Raw genomic sequence first — 21,717 nt, forward strand, 5'->3', positions numbered from 1 at the left:
AAAGCACCTAGAAAATTACCTGGTCTCACTATATTTCCAAGTAATTTAAAGACATTCTTAAACATATGAAATCAAGTACCATCATGCTACTGTCCTCAGAGTATATATCACATTTAGCAACAATTCTTGACATTTGTAAAGAATGTCCTCTGTCCTGTCCTTTTTACTGCATCCTGAGTTTGAGACACCAGAGTCAGTAAATGCTGTACCTGCCTGCAAAAAAGGAGGACAAATACATATTCCTCACAAATTCCTGGTCCCAATTTGTGTGCCCCTTGGGATTGTGTCTCCATCTGTGATCTGTCTAGCCCAAATTCTTTTCTTCCTTTCCTGGATTTCATTTGTAATTCCTTGCCTGCTTCCTTCTTTTTTTTTGTGATGCACACATTCCAAATTTCACCTGAACACAGTCTCTCCACCTTTAAAGGCAAAGAAACTTGCACATCTTTTGTATTGTCCAGGCTTGCTTGAGAAGTCATTTTAATTTCTGTGTGATGTTTTCAGTTTTAAGAAATGCTTCTTCTCTTTTGAATCCTCAGTAGAAATAGCTGCTCTGTGTATTTCCCAGAGGCACTGGAAGGGTTGGTTTGGTACTAACTCTAAAGCATTCTGGTTGGAAAATTATTTGTAAGATTGCATTATTACTGGTGTATCTCTTTTTCCACCTGAATTGCCTCAAAAAATCCTCAGCTGAACATGCAGGTATATTACAATAGTTTTAGCAGTTACTTTTTCTTGTCAAAATTATTTAAGATCCTCAGTATTTCTCAATAATCAAAAAGGGGTTCAGTCAGCTCTAAAACACATTCAGATGCTCATCTGGCATCACCAATTGATATAGCTGGTGCTATTACTATGTAGCTCCATAACAGTCTCTGCAGTCAGCTGTAAATTGTTAACACTTTTTTTGGCAGTCCTCTAATGAACTTAGTTTCTATTTGCATTGATATTCTGCTCAAGGATTCTGCATTATCAATCCATAAAATAAAATGCTTTCAAGTAATGCTGAAATTATGTCATGGACAAAGAAGAAATGCAGATTGATTAAAAGTTATAATGGCAAAAGGTTATTATTATCTCATCCTCCTAGATCTAAAACTGACAGTCCCAACTGGATACTCCATGTGAAAGCAGAAGCCTCACAGCCATCAGATACAGTGACACAAACATTTTAGGCAGGTCAGAGATCTCACCCAAGTGTAGAGGGTTGAATACTTGCAATAGGCTTACTAACCAGAAGACCTTTACTATCTGTGAAGAAGAAACGTGATTTTCTTCCTTAGCATGGCAGCCTTTAAAAAAATCGGTAGCCTGAGTTACTCCCAAATCAATCCTGTAGTCATCCTCCCATGCAAGCCACCAGAGGGACTATGACCAAGGAACACCGCAACTGGGAAGGGCTGGGCAGAAAGAAAAGCTTCCTATGATACCCGAGAAAGGCCCAGTCAGCCATGACACTAGCACAGAGCAATGAGAGATCAAATCAGGCAGGCAGGATTACACAATATTTTAACGATTTTTAAAACTACTCCAAACTTAGACAACTCTCTTTCAATTAGAACTGTGTCTTTCTTGATCCCTCTACCTGCTGAAGACTTTGCTGAAGGATATTATCTGGCCCTATGGACACATGCCAGTTGAGCTACGACTGATTTACTCCAATAAACAGATGTGCTAGGCAGCCATGTTTATCCTTCTTGTCAAACACTTGCTTCCAGAGTAACTTTGTGAAATAGCAACTCACAAAACACTCTGAGGAATTTCTGTTAGCTACAGGAGTTCATTAAAAATTTCTGCCTGTGGAGCAAACACCAGAGTAATGATTGACCCATCGTGTTCTCATTTGAGAAGGAATATTTAAAATTAGCAAGACTCATTCTTTTTTACTTAAACTAGCTCTGAATCTATATAGATGCCTTTTTTGATAAGTATACTTACTCAGCCATTTCTTCTCTCAAACTGCTGCTCTCTTTTGGTAATTGGTACAGCCTTATATCTAAAATCCTTGAGCAGAAAATATTGTTATTCTGTTACAAAACACTACATATTATATTACTAAAATGAGTTTCATTGCCTGTCTTTCAGGTGTGTTACAACACAAACTATACATGAAGTGTTATCTATTCAAAGGTTTCCTAAATCTGAAGGACATTGAAAAGAATTTGCACACTATTGATAGCATTAATATGCTATCAATGCATTAGTATTTTACATAAATATTGATGGAATACCCTTCATCAGTGTTGAGATGTGCTAGTTTTCACTCCTGAAAGCTGTGCTTTTGACGTCAGCAATCAAGCCACCGTTTTGCTCCCCCTGTCCTTAGAGGAGATTCCTGGTGGTGGTGTTAACACATAGCACATGAGTAAACAAATATCATGAGTAAAGGGGTAAGCCTGTTCTTCCTAGTAACATCAGACTATATTTTATTATTTTATTAACTGCAGAGTTATACAGTGTGTTGCTACTGAAAATAAATAAAGCATTGATGTTCATACTTATGATCCATTGTGAATGGAAATTATTAGCCTTTATGCCACTATTTAATTATATTTTTACTGTACCTGCCTCATTATGTTTAGCATTCACCTTAGGATGCCAGTAACTACAGAAGAACAGTTTGGTAGCTACATGGATAATACAGGAATACCATCTTCATTGGTACTGAGATGATAGCTGATGGGTGAAGCTAGGGCACATTCCCTTGTTAATTAAAGTACATCTCTGCAGATCTCGTCATATGTGCTCTGTAAGCTAATGTCTGTTTTGTGATTTCAAATATGGATAGAGTTATGGATCACACCTTACTGAAAACAGGTAGGAAAAGACTCTCAATCTGGGCAGTTTAGAAACACCCAAGTAGCACTGGTTATTGTACTGTTACTGTATAATGTATACAGGACTTAGGGACCCTCCTAGCAGCTGATCAAATTCATCATGAGAATGTATACTCAGCTTTTCTGCAAAATGGCACACAAAACAATCCCTCTCTAAATTCTTGATACACTCAAGAATTATAAACTGGTCCAAGTCTGACTACAAACACTGGGGTAAGGATACCAGGCACAGCATTGTGTAGCTTTAGCTAAAACATCGGTTTCTTACATTGGAGTAGAAAACCAGGTAACAACTAAACACAGAAAGTAGGGGTCTGACGCAAAGGTTATTTAGGATGGCAGGAATCTTTTCTGCTCTTCATTAGCCTGAATATCAGGCCTACATGAGCCCATGAATGTGCATGTACACACATGTCCCTTGTAGTGAAAATGTCATTTCCCCTTTTAGAGATTCCCAAGACAGCTCTGAGCAAGTTGGTTTATCTACACAGCAAAGTGCTATGAAGAGATACTGAACTGGGTTTGAAACACAGCATGCATAAACCAGAGTAACCCTGCATCAGGGCTAGTTAGCACTGCCTTTCTGATATAAATGACTGCACTACTCAGCCAGACACAACTCACCCAATGTTCACTGAAGAGTCAACGTATCCCTCTCTGCTGCACAGTGAAAATACAGCCTTGTATTCCTATTATGGAAACACTTTGGTTTTGGTGGATGGAGGAGATTTAGTTTTGGTGATCTCTTATATAGATAAAAAATGATAGCAAATCCCTTTTTTTCTGCAGTGCCTTAAATTAGCCAGATGATAGTGCCAAATGTCACCCATAAAACCATGAGGAAATATTAATAAATAGCCCAAGACATATGTCCAAATGAATTTTGTATAAAAGGCTTCTTTTTCCTGTCACTTCATATTTCTGAATTCAAGGACATCTTAAGAGTGGAAATAGACTCACTGTGTCTCATATACAAGGTGCAATAAATGACCTGAGCATAACTGAGAGCTTCTCAACTTGATTGTCTATCAGAACTAGGCATATACATTCTGCCTGCTTTTGCTGACCATCAAATGAACAAAAAACTTTTTTATTCTTCTGGATCTGAACATTACTTAAGCTGCTCAGCATTTAACTCTCAGTGGCAACTCTGTGCATTTGGCTGTACAATTAATGTATGGTGAATAGCAGCTGTCATTGCGCTAAGAAGCTTTCAGAACGCATGTATTCTGGTCAGTGTTCCTCTTCTTCAACTGTTGAATCTATAGAAGACATATATACTGGCATAAATGCTTCATAGATTGGGAGTGAATTCTATGCAAGTGTGACAGAGGGCTGCTACATATGGTCTTATGCTGTCCCTGTCCCAGACTCCAGTGTAAGAGGAACATGTCTTACAGACGTTTTGGACAGCTGCCTCGTGCACACCTGGCAAAGTAAGCAAAGCATTGGGAGGGGTATTCACCCACAAAAATTACTCCCATGTAATTTTATGTATGAATGCTTCAGTCTCCTAAGGACCTTTCAGTCATTTATTATATGTCTGTTACCTCACCAAATAATAGCACCCACTCCTAACCACAGTCTCTGAGAATAGAGAGAACAGTATAGCATAACAACACAAAACTCAATAGAAAATATAGAAAATCAAGAAGATATATATATAAAAAAGTGATGTTCTCTAAGCACAAAGTCACCATAAATGCATGAAGACTGAAAAAAGAAAAACGGAGAAAAAACTTCTAAAATCAGTATAATAAACATTTAACTCATACACATGCCAAAATCTATTAAAAAGTCTGCCATGCCAAAAACCTGAAATAAGTAAATTCACCTTTTACAAAAAAAGGACTGCCCATAATTCACTTGCAAGATTTCAGAAATACGAATGTTTAGTATAGTATTGCTTTCAAGGGAACTTAAAAGCTAAAGCTGTTTTGGCTGGAATAATTTATATTTTTACTTGAACCCCTCAAATAACTCACTTCCTTAATTACTGTCTTATCTGACAGGGAATCTTGTGAATACATGTTGTTTGCTTTAGTCAAGGAGCATGTGATGATGCTTTGACAAATAGGGACAGAATTTCATTACATTAAATCTTACTTTCAAACTAAGAGTTTTCTACCTCATTTGTCAATAAAAACCATTACATACTCCCACTAAGCTATTGATCCTGCTCCTAAACAGGAACATATGAAGATTAACCTGAAAATAGCCATAATTTAAAGCTACATTTGACAAATCACAATAGATCCCATTCAGGCCTGCTCATCATTGTCATGTAACAGTCACCTACTTGTAGCTGAATCTAAATAGATTTTCTGTACTGGAGAAATTAAGCATTTATCCAAGGAAGAATTAGGAGGGGGTGAGGGGAGAAAACAAGTTATTTTTATAACCACTGTGTGCCATGCAGGCTTCGATGAATGATTCTTCACACAGAGAGAAGCTTTCTAGTTTTACTAGTGTTTTTGAAATTCTGCATACACTTAGAAAATTTCCTATGCTTTTAAGTGGTCCAGTGCAATCAGTTTATGCCAAAGGAGCCATATGAACAACCATCGTGTGCTCCACAGACAACTGGATACTTGAGTTGGCAAAGCATCTACTCCACCAGTCTACAGTGTGCATGTGCAATCTATGGCATGCAGCTGAGCAAAACTGATTGTTGCCAGTGGGGTTTCAAAATACATACAGACAACTATATACATGTGTACCCAACACATAATTTGGCACAATGGGATCGGATCAGTGGATTCAAGAGGCTGGTACTGAGACTTCTCATACTATGGCTTGTGAGATTTACTTTGGATCAGAAACAGTCTGATTTCTTGGGATAAACATCTGAATTATGCACATGCAGCAAAGCTTTCTGAACGGAAGAATCTTCAGATGCATGACTGTGATGCGAGGTGGAACACAGACTGGTTGGGAACCTAAAGTCCCCATCCCGAGCTGACGCATGTTTGAAGGGTTTTTGAAACACGTGTTCTGGTTTAGCTACCTGTGCAAGAGATTTAGTTTGTATTATTAAAATCACTCTACCCTGAACCAGCATGTAGGAAATGGAAATGATCTGGGGATTCACTTCAGAACTGCACTATTGTTGCAAATCAAAGTGTTGATGCAAGGCACAATCACAAATGATAACCACTTCAGTTCTTCTACAAGTAGAAACAAAGCCAACAAGCACAGGCTTAAGACAACAGAATCACTTGTCTTCAGCTGACTCACATCTACTGCTGAAGATTTTTGCACAGCTACTTATGTACTGAGCTCAAACACCCGCATTTGATTTTTAAAAGTTCCAAGACACATATCAGAGCCTTGATTTTAAAATATCAAAATAAGTAGAACCCTTCACTTCCTTTCTCCCCACAGCTGAAGAGGTTTGGTTTACACACTTATTCATAAAAGTATATTTTTCCTTTGCATTGCAAACTTAAGAATATACATATACCTTCAACTCTGGATGATAACACACTTCTCCACAGATGTTTTCATGCTTTTTACATTCTAATGAGATGCACATTGTATTCCTTTTGCTGCTCCTTGGAGTCTTTGATGGGGTACACCTCTGCCATGCTTTACGTAAGAGTTCATATCCCAAGATAATGCCATTTGGCTGTCCTGGTGATGCCCAGTTGATTTGAAGAGATCTACAATAAGCAGAAAATGAACATCTGTTAAATCATTAGAAATATTTATAGTGCTATGGATACTTACATTAAAGCTTTAGTGTATTTTACTTCCACTTCATGCTACTTCACATGGAGTAAAATATTTTGAAGTGTCCAAGATGTTCCTCTGGATGGTGAATTTCAAACCTGCTTTAATAACCAAAAGGTGTACTCAATAATCTTGAAGGTCTTTTCCAACCTAAGTGATTCTGTGATTCTGTGCAAAACTTTGAAAAAAGTGTGCTAGTACTCTGGCAAAATAAATCACACATACAATCAAAGTAATTAGGGGTAAATATTTAAAAGATATCTCATTCATACTTCTGGAAACTTATGTGTAATAAACATCCTAGCATTTCACTGACGTCATTTCAGACATAGGAGAAAGGATTCAATATGCCTTCCTGGTACTATAGCAAAGGTGTACACAAACTATTCTCATCACTGGTGTGACTCTTCTGTTCTCAGATAGGAACCCAGTAGAAGAAAGGCAGCTGAGGAGCAAAAAAACCTCCCACTGCCCTCCAAGCTGTCACCAGTGCAGCTTACTCACCTGTGCTCAGCCACCATTTAGACTGAATTTGTGCTCATCCTGCTTTTTCCCTGTTTTCAAAAACATGATTAAAAAATGTGCGTTGCTTTGAAATGTGTTCCTCAGCACAGAATTAAATGAACTCGTCACAGCTGAAATAATTTCTGTGCTTAATAATTTCACTGACATAAAATTAGAAGTAAAAAATGTAAGCGTTTATCTCAAGTAAGATATGACATAAATTTCTGTCACTTCTCCCTTTGGGTAGAGAGAAGAAGACCACAATGCTACACTGTAGATCAACAGGAGGACTGACAACATTGCTTATTATATACTTAGGCTCCACGTACCTCTTTTAATCTCCATATCCCAATTACACAGCCACTATCAGAATGCCAGTGACATACTAAATTAGCATTAATTTAAAGTTAAAATGCTGCAGTGAAACAGCAGCTGCTGAGATAAACTTTGACATCTTAACAGAATAAAAATAACTGAATTATTATTTCACTTCCTTGAGGTATAAACAGAGGAATACACACAGCCATAAGCCTTTACAGAACAGGAATTAATGTCACCTATGAAGGAAAAAATTTCATAGGTGACTTGTAGAGTCACAATTATCCTTCCAAGGTCTTCATCTGAACCATAGATTTAATTCCATGTTCCATACATGCCTACTTTGTATTCCCTACATATTCTACCTTATGCACATGAAAACACACTTGCACACATACACATATCTGCATTTCAATAATGTTACAGGACCTAACCTGCAAACATAAAAGCAGAAAAATACATTGCATAAACTTCAGAAAAATAGATTTTTTTAAAAGGAAAAGGGTAGTGCTTCAGCATTTATAATTGCAATTTAACTTTCCTGATTTTTGCACAGTATAGCTCACAGGAGCAAAGAAAGTATTTCCAGTCACATTTTTTATTATTTGATTTCTGCAAGTTTCATTCAGATCCTCAATGGTACTTTTTCAAAGTGTAGTGCCAGTTTTTGCAGTTTTACAAGTCATATTTCCTCCAAAATAACTTCAAATTAGGCCTCAGAATTGATGCAATGATTTGGATATTCTGCCTTTTCTGCAGAGCTCACCATATATTTATTTCTTTTAACAAGAAACCACTTTATTATTATTCAATTAAACATAGGGGGTGGACATACCCTGGTATTATGTAAAACTGCAGCTGTACAAGAAAATTATGTGGCACAGGAGTTTACTGATCCCACAAGGGTAAAACTCAGTGTGAGCTTCCAATAGTGACTCACAGCCAAGCAGACTCCCTCACAACCTTATGAATGTTTCCATTATCTCTACACCTTCTGATGCTTGCCACCCCTGGCAAATGGTGGTTTTGAAAGCATCACAACGAGAACAATGCATTAGCTCAGTTTATAAAAAATCAGCAGGGTTTTCACAGGACTGCAGAGGCTTTTTGATATCCCCCATCTTAACAAAGGGGGGTTGAAACCAGATGATCTTTGAGGTCCCTTCCAAACCAAACCATTCTATTATTCTGTGATTCTACGAAATGCTCCAGGCTGAGCTGAGAACCTTCCCTTTAGCATGCATTGACCAGTACCACATATGGTGCATTTGATACAGCTGCAGAAACACAGGGATGGAGCTTGTCCATCCTCAACTTCTATTCATCCCCATTTACTCCCTCTCTGGTAAACTGGAGAATGCCAGTATTTCAGTTTTGATAGAACATCAGACACATTTTGGTAAACCAGGTTTCAAAAAATAAATTGATGTTTTTGCCTGCTTTCAGTATGACCAGCTTCGAGCCTCCATGAACCATGAAAAGAACTCCTGGTATTTTTTTTCCTCAACTCAGGATAACCATCAAGATTACGAATAAAATAAGGCCTCACTATTTGTGAGTAAATGTTGTATTAATCTCATCAAATACAAGGCTTAAGTTTAAAAAAAATCATGCCAAATCTATAAGGCCAAGTGCCGAGTCCTGCAACCCCAGGCAATGCTACAGGCTTGGGGAAGTGTGGCTGGAGACCTGCTGGGCAGAAAAGGACCTGGGATTCCAATTGACAAGTGGCTGAATGTGAGCCAGCAGTGTGCCCAGGTGGCCAAGAAAGCCAATGGCATCCTGGCTTGTATTAGAAATAGTGTGACCAGCAGAAGCAGAGAGGTGATTGTCCCCCTGTACTCAGCACTGGTGAGGCCACACCTGGAGTTTTGGGCACCTCAATTCAAGAGAGATATCGAGGTGCTGGAGCGAGGACAGAGGAGGGCGACAAAGCTGGTGAAGGGCCCAGAGAATAAATCTTATGAAGAATGCTTGAAGGAGCTGTGAATGTTTAGTTTGGGGAAGAGGAGGCTGAGGGGAGACCTCATCAGTCTCTACAACTACCTGAAAAGTCATTGTAGAGAGGTTGGTGCTGGTCTCTTTTCACAGGCAATTAGCAACAGAACAAGAGGGAATGGCTTCAAGCTGCAACAGGGGAGGTTTAGACTGGACATTAGGAATTGGACTCAGTGATCCCAAGGGTCTTTTCCATCCTGAATAGTTCTATGATTCTATGACTTTATTTTCACTTTTATTTTTTCACTTTTATTCTATGACTTTTATTTTCACTTTTATTTTTCATTTTCTATGACTTTCATTTTATAAACAGTCAGAGGAAAAACATAAGATTCACTCCACAAGACAGGGAACACTGCTGTTATTAATGACCAATGGATGAAATACTTTCCTAGTGAGAAGATCATACATACTGAGCAACTGCTTCAGCATTTTTGTGCAAGAGTTAACTGCCTGCTGTATCATGGACTGCAGTGCTAACACAAATAGAGAGGCAGTGTAACGCAGTACAGAAGATCTGATAAATGGCATTATGATTTCATTGGTGCTACAAATTTTGTGAAATCTTTCTGTGCCTTGTTTTTCCAATTACTAAAGGAGGGAGAGTGATCAGGTTCCCTCCAAGGGGAATGCTGCCTTGGACACTTCAGGTAAAATGCTACGAAACTAAGTGTACTAAGTGTTTCTCAGAAACCTGGCTTAGTATGTTGCCTGGACACACAGGGTGGGCATGACTCCACAGCAAGTTTTCCCAGAATTTCATGTTTATTCACAAAGTTATGAATCCCTTTATTTGTACTTTAACCCATTTCCCCAATATGGAAAATCAGACTTACTGGTCTTTAGTTCCCCAAATCCCTTTGGAGGAATTACAGAATCATCAAGGTTGGGAAAGACCTTCAAGATCATCAAGTCCAACCATCTGTCCTACTTCACCTAACTACATTGTCACATCTTCCATTCCTCCAATATCAAAACCAATTTAAATTATATTTTATACAGGAGAATAGTTTGACACATTCATATTTGAGCTCCTTTAGAAGTGCTCAGCAAATATAATAATCCAAAGAATTTATTACTGTATGTTTTATCCAATTGTTCTAAATTCTTTCTCACAAACATGTTAATTTGAGATAGTTCCTCCAGCTCATTCATCCACAAACAGCATCTGATCACAAAATCTTCCCAGGCTCCATAATACACAAAACCAAGCCAAACAATTAATCTAGCATTTCTACCAGAGCTTCACCTCCTTTGAGCTTTCTATTACACCCTGAAGGTGTTTTCTGGTTACCACTTCTTCCTTCCTGATGCTCTGAAGGATTTTCCCTAGTTTATGCTACACAGTGTTTTCAGACCCATCAACCATTGGGTTAAGCACTCAACAGAATCTCTGGCAGGGTTCATCTGCACTGTGCTTCAGTTTTCTGAAAGGAAGAAAACTGCTACTAAGTACTGTTATAAGAGAAGAACTCAGCATGCTGTATAACAAGAAACAAGAGAAAGAAGAAAGAGTTTTTAAAGGGAAATGAGCTGTTTTCTGACACACCGTGAGAATTTAATCCACTACACAAACTTTAAGTCAGTATCCACATGCACACAGTGCTCAGAGAATTTTTTAATCTGTGCAATAAAATTCAATACTTATCCATAGCAACATCCCTGAGATCCTATCTAAAAAAAAGCCAAACACAACCATACATGATTTCAATATTATTTACTTCTACCGAAAAATGACCAATGCCATCTTCCCTACAAAAAAAACCCCAAATCCAGGACCTGACTTAGGACTTCAGGATTGGGTCCCATACTGTTTTCTATTTGAAGTTTGGCATTATAAAATAATCATTCCAGGTCTGTGACCTTTTGTGCCAAGTTTCAGCCTGAAGCTGAGTTATTAACTGTAAAGGGTGGAAAAGTAAGGTATTTATAATGGCTCTGGTGGTATAACCTTCATTAGAACAGTGTGGATGGAACTGCTATCAGAAAGACTTCTCAGAAGTTGGTGGGTGAAATTATAATTTGTGTCACGCACCTCCTTGAGGCAAATTTTAGAACAATTATTTGTGAATGCTACAAAGACATTATCCTACGGCATTCTCATCAATAATACAGCCCCCCAAACTGATTCAGAGGAGGGAAAAACGCCATGGTTCCAATTAAAGACTATAAACTGCACAGTCTGTGTTATATCTCAGGTATCCCATGAGCCTATACTCCAGATACGCCTTTATTCTCCGCCTGATGACAGGTGTGTATTAAAATGTCCTCTTGTCTATCCAAACAGGTTTTTTGCCCAAGTTTTTTTCTTTTGTATACGATAAATAAGCAAAATTCATATTCAGCCCAGCACCTGCTGAAGCTGTCAGCTGTAGTGTTCAATCAAAGCTGAAGCGAGCCAGTCATTTTTATACTGCACAATCCCTACATACTCAAGGACCAGAATTAATGAATTAGCTATTGATTAAATTCCACTCTAGCAAATCCACCGTGGCAAATAAATGAACTACCCGGGGCACGTGTAGGCCACGGCCAGACATGTCCGGGCAATCGATCAGTAGTTAGTATTCTTTTGGGATATAAGAACAGCTGATGATAATATGACATGTAGGAAAAAGCAGTGTAGAAACAGAGCCTGGTCTGGCTGAGCAGATTATAAAGTAGGAAGGCATTTTTGATCTTTTTGCATTCATGCGTTATGACATACTTAGTCTATATATAATAACAGAAACATGCATAAGTGTTTGCAGTACAGACAACACAAAGGCATACATAAGTTAAAGTCAAGGGCAAAAGATGAGATCCTGAATTGAGTTCTTATCATCAAACAAGCTCTGAGTATATCGATATATGTGACAGAAAAATAGCAAGTTTAATTTCACCCTTATACAGAGACAAATGCTGAATTCAAGCAAAATACAGAAATGATAAACAGCAAACCAAAGTCCTTAAGTGACTTATCCGTTTTGTTGGCCATTTCTGAAAGCTCAGATACTCTATTTTTGTTATATAAAAGAAACACTGCTAATGAGCCTACTCTACCAGAAGTGTAATAAAATCACATGAACAATACTATGCACACAGGAGGCTAACTGCTTTGTTGTTGGTGTAATTCTGAAAAATGTGTTAGCAAGTCTGTCTTTGAAAGATATTAACTCCCAAAGAATCACTACATATGTTACTATTTGGCTGCTTCTACCGACTGCAAAACTGATGCTCCCTTTACAATTAAGAAGTTTGCCCATGCCTGTGGATGTAGTGGATGGGCAGTTGCAAACAGTGGTTCAAGGAGACATAGATATGCATGCCTTTTAAGATAGCTTACTAATTCTTATTGTTGTGATAGGTGTCTCTTTTTTATCCACAATTACTCTAAGTTTCCATTATCAGCATCACATTGCTCTCTGAACATTAATCTTCCTTCTCTTAACTGACAGCAAAATGTGATAATTATCATTCCTCTACACTTCTTCTCCTAACTACTTCCATTTATGGTTTATTTATTAACACAGCACAGTGCTAGCCAAATGGGTGTGTACAACCAACCAAGGTTGAGATTTCTTCAGTCTTTTGCCCAAAAACTACAAGATCAAAAATAACAACGCCAAAAAAATGTTTTCAAAATGTGTATTGAATTTTTTTATGCACCTCATTCAATTTAGCAAAGACAACCTTGCTTTTCTGGTCCCCATTCTAGCCACAAATCACTCTGATATTTGAAAGCTACCTATAGCATAGTACCTTGAGCCCATTATGTGAATAATGGGTGCTGAGAGCTGCTTTGGCTCATCTTCCACAGTTGTAATCTGGGTCCCATTGCTTCTCACACAGGCGTACACTGTGCAGACTTCAATCTGATGAAGAAGAACATGAATTTCACATAGTCAGCCACAGGAATTATTCAGCTCTGTTTCTATTTAGACTTTTTTCTTCACCCAAGATTTAATTCTTTTCTATTTAACAGATTCCATGCAGCCAGAAAAATATCACAGCTCTGAGATCAGTGTATCTACCAGAGATTTGCTGTGCTGTAACACATTTTAACCACACCATTTAGGGGGGAAAAAAAAAAAAAAAAAGGTGCAGTCCTCTAACACTAATTGCTGTTCTCTATTACTTTATCACCATGAAGTTTCAGTGAATTTTTTTTTTCTGTATGTATATGTAACATCTGGTACACAGCACTGAAAAAAATTTACTTTGATTTGAGGCCTTGAGTGAGTTTTCTACACCTACCATCTACCATACATTTTGACAGAAAAATAAGGATAATTTTTCATTAATACTTTTTATTCCTGCATTTCGGTTCCAGAAAATTTAAAGTGAAAAATGTAAATAGGAATCATACACTTTGTTACAAAAGAGCCACTTACTCCTTCAATTATTGGGATTAAACTAAGCAGAGGCAAAACTAAATAGTTGGTGAAGGATGGTAGCATTCTTTCTGTGTTGTCAACAGAGAAGTTACACAAAATGAAACAGCACAAAAAAGGAAAGATAATGCAGTAAGATTACAACTGAGATGCACATGCATCCAAAACAATATTGCTTCCAGGACTAGAAGAAAAAATATGAAAAGGAAAAAAAAATAAAACCAGTTTATTTTGGTTTACCTATAACATTGATGCAAATATAAAGCCCAGTATAAAGACTAGGAAAGCAGAAGAGACAGATAATTAACATCTCAAGCAACAGAAGGTGGCCATGGTAAATTAATATAGAGGGTCTATAAGTGAGGCAGTACACTGAATTTGCATTGTTATTGAGAAAAGACAAATGTGTTTCCAAGCAGCATTTCGAAAGTCATATGTGTATTCATGGATGGAGGTTTGCTGTTTCAGAGGGGCTGGAACACAGAAATCTGTTACGGTGTGCCTGTCTGTGATGTTTATTTATGGCATGCAGTAACTGGATGCAAATTTTCAGAACAAAGTATACATGGAGCTACTAAGTCCTTCTCCTGTATAATAGAAAACAAATCTGAAAAAAATAGACAGGTATAGTTACAACTAAGTGTCAAACGGCATTTCTTGACTATATGCATAAAACTTAGGGAAGGCAAGATTTTATTTTATTTTTTTATTGCTATTATTCTAAACATAGTAAACATTATAAACATAGTGTTTTGCCTTTCTGTAGGTATATGAATAGAGAGGCAAAGATAGAGATAGGGACAGGAAAAGCAAAGAAAAAATACTGTACTTATTAACAGCATAAAAAGTACTACCATGATTTCAGAGATCAGCTCTGCTTCCTCCTTAGAAGGATAAGGAGAAAAAAAATGATAAAAGGATGACAAATGCAATATAATTATTTCTCTGTGCTGATATATTATGCATGTCTGATGCTTCTAAAACAATTGCAATTTTCTTTTAATGACTAGGAGTAGGATCTTTGCCTCTTTGTAATATATGTTGAGGCTTTGCTAATGTTGTAGCACAGAGCATTTAGGGGAAAGTAAATGGAGTTGTGATGGTTTGAAAAAATAAAATGGAACTCTCTATCAGGAAAAGTGTACACAGACCTAAAATATGCTGAAAATAAACTTATGCCTTGTATGTATATACACAGAGACATCAGTGCAAATACATGGCCACGTATATAAAGAAATTCAAGAGACAATATTCCAGTTGAAAATACACACATTTTTTGTAAAACTAGAGTACAGTACACAACCCAGAAGAGATGTTCTAACCTGTATATCATATACAGTGAATGGAGACAATTCTGCTAAAAGAAAGGATCCTGGTTCGTTCATTCCAGTCTTGTACTGCTTATTATTTACATAGACAGAATACTCTGTGACAACACCATTTGGGTTTGAAGGCAATGTCCAGATGACACGTACAGCTGTACTGTTGATGATGACAACCTCTGGAGGGAACATGCCCTCAGGCTCTAGAAATAAAGGAAGAAACTGAATAAACTCCAGCTGTCTCTGCAAAAGCACTTGTTTAACCAAATGCAGATTAGTATTTACATTTAGCAAAAGGTTCACTGCTTATCTGCTTTCCTCTGATGAAGTTATCACAGTCTGTATTCTTCTGTAAATTGGCTTATTATACTCTCAGTTAGAAACCATGAGAGCTGATGGTAAAATGCTTTATACCAGCAGCATAGTGTCAATCATCAGTAGTATGTGACCAGTGAGATATGATGATAAATTATTCACCCATCTGCGCTGCCAACATACAAACATTATTTTTATGTCTCCCCAGCCCTAATCCTTCCAAAAAAAGAGAAAAGCAGAGCATTTTGCTTTTAAGCAAAACCTGAGACCGAAATACTTCATCTGGTGGAACGTGATGTTATCAGCCTCGTAGCTGAAGCACTATGAAGCAATGTGCAATATTCTCATTATGTAAATGGTTTTGAATGTTGATTACTAACAGTAATGATGAAGTCTAACACTTATTTTAAAAAAAACACCCAAAACACAACGCCTTTAGTGTTAAATTACATAATTATCTAAGCATGTCAGAAATAACTATGCAAAGACCTATTTTTATCATAAGAATCCTTCTTTACCAATTGAAAAATTGTCCCTGTGATCAATTCTATTTTATAAACAAAAGGTGCTGACCTTTGGCATTAGAAAGGAAATGGAATCCTCACTTAAAGTGCTTTCCTAATGACCTGGAACACTTGCTTCTGAGGTAATGATATTATAATGTTTATAATGAGACTTTATAAAGCAAAAAGATTAGAAAGACCATTCTAAATGCATTTCAGATTTGCAATTTTATTTTTTTTGTTTTATTCCTCCCCCCTTGTACTTGCCCACTGCCATAGAAATGACTCCTAAAGAATTTTCTTGAAGGTTGAACTTACACCTAGAGTTTTTGGTGACTCAGGAAAGGCCCTGTGTATGCCTGTAATGTCAAAAATGTATTGCTTCACAGAGGAAATGTTTAAAAAAACCCCAATTGTTTCTAAATTCCACCATTTATCAATATGAACTCAGTCCCACCTTAGTGCACACAGATAGGAGTATGCAGGAGAAGATGAGAACAAACTGGGTTAATATCTGCTATTAGAGCTTTTGCTTCTAAAGCTTTTGCTTTTTGCTCAGTGGGACCGTTTATTGATCTACCACATGATGACAACCAGCACTTAAGCATTTTAGCGTTTTAGACCTTTTTCCTTTTATACCGGAAATTTTATAATGGAAGGATGACTGATCTCAACCCTAACAAAAATCAATCAATTTCATTCTCAGATTTGAAGCCAAGCTGCATTCACTGCTAACCAACCTCCATCTAAGGTAGTCACATGCATAACTTCACTGTTGATGCTGTGGGCTCCATTAAAAACTTGAAAAAATATCTGGTACTCTGTGTTGGGCTGCAAATCACCTATGACTACAGAGTTTGCATCAGCCTGGATCCTCAGAGATCTTCTTTCATCAGTAGAATTCAAGAAGAGGGTGTAATATGCAACGTCTCCTTGCAAATCTTGTAGTGCTAAGAAAAAAAGGAAGAACATTGGAACATCAACTTAGAAATATTCAGTCTGCAAGTTTTTATCCACAACACTTATTGTGAAGAGAAAAATAACTTTTATGCAGACCCTTATTTTAAAAAAGGCAAAGATTCCATCAGGAGTCTTCCATTTAACCCATATAAGCAGATATGCAGACTGCTCTTCCAAACGTCAAAATTAACAGTTTAGCATCCTATCTAATATTGGAGAAAGCTTTCTTTCTCTAGACATCCTCCATGGTGACAATGGAACCTGGGAAGTGAAAAAAATAATCGGTGAAACCCATTGCCAGCAGTGGTGCATTGCCCTGGCTGCTTGGCACTGTGAACAGATGATCTTCACCCAGACTAGTTTAAGATGGAAATGACAAAGATGTTTTTCCTTTTTGCTCTTTCGCTTCAAAAAACGCATCCCTATGCTCCAAAAAAAGTACTGAATTCTTGTTTTAGTCCCCTAGCCATGAGTAAGGGAAGTGCCTATGTGTTAAATAAGTTAAATCCAACTTTACACATGAGACCTTTTGGTCATAATGAAAATGAGAATCTACATGTTAGGATTTTAGAAGAAGCATGATAGCATCATCTACATGTAGAGCTGTAACAGACTCAGAGGCATTATACTTACTGGGGAAAAAAAAACTCCTCACATTTCTTCCTAAAATGTTTTGCCCAGCACTAGCTTTCCCAGTGAAAGGAAGAAAAAAGAACAGTGTAATTTTCTGGCTACAGGGAAGGACATTCATTGGTCTGAGCTGGCGAATAAACAAAGATGCTAGGTAAGCCTTGCTTCTGCATTTTAGTAACTCAGATACAGTCTGCTACCTTATCTGTTCTTTGTTAAACAGTTTAAGTTCAGATCTGACCAAATCCAACCGTATTTCCAAGCAGGTACCAAGATGAAAAGAATAATTCTGACAAAAACTTTAAGCATGGATAGATATTGCTTTAGACAACACACTGTACCACTGAATGGGACACAGTTGACTGGGAAATAGCATTGACAAAGTCCAAAAGCATATTTTCAGATTTAATAGTCCATAGTTTTGTCATATAAACTCTTAACAAAGAGTGCTATTTTTATATACGTTATTTTTATTTTAAGTGGTACAGATGCAAGTCCTAAATACTTAGAAGTCAGAAAACTTCAGTAGGTTTTCCAGAAAAAGAAAACTATAAAGGTAAGTTGCCTTCAGGACTCCCAAGTTTCCAAAGAGAACAAGAAAATAATGTAAAAACTATTATAATGACAAAATGAACCACTGGTATACAAAATAGTTAATATGCTCATTGCAACATAAGAAGTAATAAAATATTATATGGTTTTCAAATAACAAATGGCCCTGTCTTGGTGTTTAACCTTTGAACTCACAAACACATATGAAGGAAATTTCTAAGGTATGAATGAAAATAAAACAAGATTGCATTACCCACATCTAGAAGGTCAGAGGTTTAGATTATAAAGGTAATGAAACTTCAGTGAGCTGCTTCAGATCTATTACATTTGTCAGTTTTTATAAGCATGCTTACTTCAGGCATCCAATTATAAAATAAAAAGAATACATTTGTTGCAATTCAGCACCCAGTCCTTAAAAAAACATTTGCATGTAAGGCATGAAGAAATTCCCCACTGCTGTATTAGCAAACCAACTAGAGAAATCGGCTAAATTCATTTGAGGGAGCAGAGCAAAGAGAAAAAAAGGGGATCCTCTCATCCTGAAGCAATGTATACGTAAATTTTCATAAAAAGATATGAAATATACCACGCAGACAACAGGATTTTGTGTACTACTACTTTACAGATTTCTTATGATTTTGCATTAACTATTTCTTCCTTTCATTATTTTCATTCTGGACAACATTCTGCATATAATAAATACAAACGACCAAAAAAAATAGCAAAATGTGCACATTTTTCCCCTGTTTCTTTCCTCTCCTTTCAAGGGCACCTAGGTATATTATAAATAAAGACAAGGACTGCATTTCCTATGAGAGCAAGGCAGACCAACATTAGTGATGGTAGGTCAACAACTAGATACTGGAATAAATACTAAGAACACTAGCACACTTACTTGGTTTTGACCATTCCACTTCTACAGCAGTATGATTAACAGCACGTGCAATGAGGGTACTTCCTTTCTCTGGTAATCCTGCTAATGTAGTAGCTATCACTTCTTCACTTGATGTATATCCTACCTCGTTGTGCACTATGAGCTTGTACTCGTATGTTGTGTACCTAAGACATTTTAAAAATAATTAAATTAAACAAAAAATGCAGATGTAGAAAACATTTACTGTAAACCACCTGCCTCTGCCAAAGTTTTGCTGTTTCTTCCCTCCCTCTCCAACAAGCGAAGCTGCATCGTTTGCACCAATGAAGACTCTAGAAAAGGTGTCTATTTTTTGGAAATAATTCAGCACCATTAACATGGTAACAAAAATAAAACACATTATTTCACTTCTTCATAGTTGCAGCTTCTGAGGTGTTGAGAGATTATAGCTCAATTCAATATGTAATTACAGCAGTGGCAACCTGCCAAAATTTGGATCAGAATTTAATCAAATGAGGCTCTTTTGGGAAACCCATTGATTTTAACTTGCAGAGTCTCATTTGTAAAAGTGATTCACCACACAGCCAGGACTCTCCCACTACAAAAACATTTTTTTAAAAAGTGCCTAGGAATGCAAACTCCCTTAATAAAGTCATTCGCTTCAGAACTGTGTATCTTCACTTTACACAATTTTATTAAATACTTCATATATGTTTAGTAAACCAACTGACTATCATTCCATAATTTCTTCTCTATATCAAATGGCATATGAATATCTTTTAAGTGGGATTTCATCATCTCAAAATTATTTTGATCATTAAAAGTGCCCCACAAAAATGTACAATCACAGTAACACAGTATTATCTTGCTAAAATTTTCACTGCAGCACTTTGGGATAACTGCCTCCAAACACAATAAAGGAGGAGCTCACTGGCTCCAACTGCAATGACAAGCATTGTAGAAGAAGAGTGGCAATATATATAACAAATCTTATTTCTCCCTCTGCACTTTCTGCTGCTTGCAAACACACAGTATACTCTTGGACATTGTAGTATAGGTGCAATCGAAGATGAATGGAATCTGCTCTTGCAATGTAATAATGAGAATCTGGCATTCCTTTTTTGATCCATTTTGTTAGCAACAAAAGTGAAAGAAGTTTGAATTTAGAAATAAAAAAGCCATCTGAAAAAAAAAAATTGTGAAAACAGACTTCTGGCAGAAATATAATTTTAAAAATCATTAATTTTGAAACATGCTTAAAACATGACAGAAATGAAAATACATGCTGATACGTGGATCTTCTTTCTGTGAAAAATAGGGCTTGCGTTTCTCTCCAGCCACACACTCATCCTGATTTGTTGACCGCAAAAACATAGGTGCAGGTTGCAGAACTCTCCCCAGAGGAAGAGTTTAGGTGGATCTAAGGGTTAGGCACACTTTTCTGGCCACAGCTCATTCAACCCAAAAGACCATTGTGCCTAATGACTTGTCACTGAGACCCCGTCAGAATTTATTGTCCTTTCTGAACTGTTAACATAACTGCTGCGCACATCAGCATTGCTAAAATAAGATAAACTAAACCAAAGGAAACTCTATTTACAGTATCAAACATGGTTGAAGAAAGAAATGGACACTTGGGCAGGACTTGGGCATAAGAACAGCTCCATGATCAGTTATTAAAATGGATGAAAACGAGCTTAACTTTCAGCAACGTGACAGTGACAAGCCAGAAGCAGTAGCCCTTGGCTTGGTGTAGTCTATACAGTAGTCTGAAGCAGAGGTCACATTCTGCTGGTCCATGTCACGCTCAACAGAGATGATCACACACACTTCATTAAAGTACAGTGGAAGCAATGTACAGATATTTAAGGGGCAATGACTGACATGTAGTCCTCAAAGCACACGAGCACAGAGAACACACACATCCTGAAACCATCCATGAACATTTTCCCAAGACTTTACCTACAAAAAAACAATGGAGAATCCATGTTCAGACTTCCATTACAGGTTCTTTATGTGGTTTTGATTGTCTTAAGGGTGGTAGCCTTGACTTTCAGATGCAGAAACTAGGGTTGATGAAGAGCAAACTTCTTGCTCTATACCACAAAATAGAACCCACCCTCTATTTCCCAGATCTCAACACTCTGCATTTAACTATAATGAAGGCAGCACAAAGCTGCCCTTAATTAGATCTGCTGACATTGTGATAAATATTCTTTTTGCCTTTGGAGATATTAAAGTAATTGTTAATTTGCATTTTAAAACCAGGTAAGAAAAACAATGCTGAAACCAATTTTCAAATGTTTCCCAGCTAGGACTTCTCAAACACTCGTTCTGCCTGTGCTATGTCTTTGCCAACACACAGATCTAGAGCATATGTACACATAAATCAAAATGGTTTGACTGCATGAGGATATCAAAGCTAAAACTTCACAAGATCTTTATTTTAATTCGGTTTTCAGAGCAAAACAATATATGAGTCAAGAATAACTGACTAATAATAAATCCCTGCTTATTAGAATGATTAATACCAAAGATGATGACAAAAATATTTCATTACATAATTAATATGTTCACTACATAAAGACACAAGAAATACTTTGAACTATTAAACATACACTATACAAAATGCCAGCATTTGTTTTTATAGTTTTTGTAATCTCACCTGCTAAGACCCTTATCTTCATAAAACCACTGAGTTCCTGAGTAAATATTGTGCCACAGATTTAAATCTTCAGGGGGATTTGATGCAAGTGGTTGCTGGATTTTACGTCTCAGGAGCTCATATCTAACACAAAA

At 37.0% G+C, this 21,717-nt stretch overlaps 1 protein-coding gene across 1 annotated transcript in view; it reads right to left on the bottom strand.

Moving 5' to 3' along the window:
• USH2A (Usher syndrome 2A (autosomal recessive, mild)) overlaps positions 1 to 21,717 on the bottom strand; it is a 393,962-nt gene that overhangs the window by 95,161 nt on the left and 277,084 nt on the right. Inside the window, exons 42-47 of the mRNA XM_009994736.1 lie at positions 21,584 to 21,706; positions 18,940 to 19,103; positions 16,643 to 16,852; positions 15,085 to 15,287; positions 13,131 to 13,243; positions 6,301 to 6,499 (exon numbers count right to left, since the gene is read on the bottom strand). Coding sequence (XP_009993038.1) covers positions 6,301 to 6,499; positions 13,131 to 13,243; positions 15,085 to 15,287; positions 16,643 to 16,852; positions 18,940 to 19,103; positions 21,584 to 21,706 — 1,012 coding nt within the window. The remainder of the gene's footprint in view (positions 1 to 6,300; positions 6,500 to 13,130; positions 13,244 to 15,084; positions 15,288 to 16,642; positions 16,853 to 18,939; positions 19,104 to 21,583; positions 21,707 to 21,717) is intronic.

This window comes from Chaetura pelagica, unplaced genomic scaffold (assembly GCF_000747805.2).
Source record: "Chaetura pelagica isolate M959 unplaced genomic scaffold, ChaPel_1.0 scaffold2, whole genome shotgun sequence".
NCBI lineage: Eukaryota > Metazoa > Chordata > Aves > Apodiformes > Apodidae > Chaetura > Chaetura pelagica.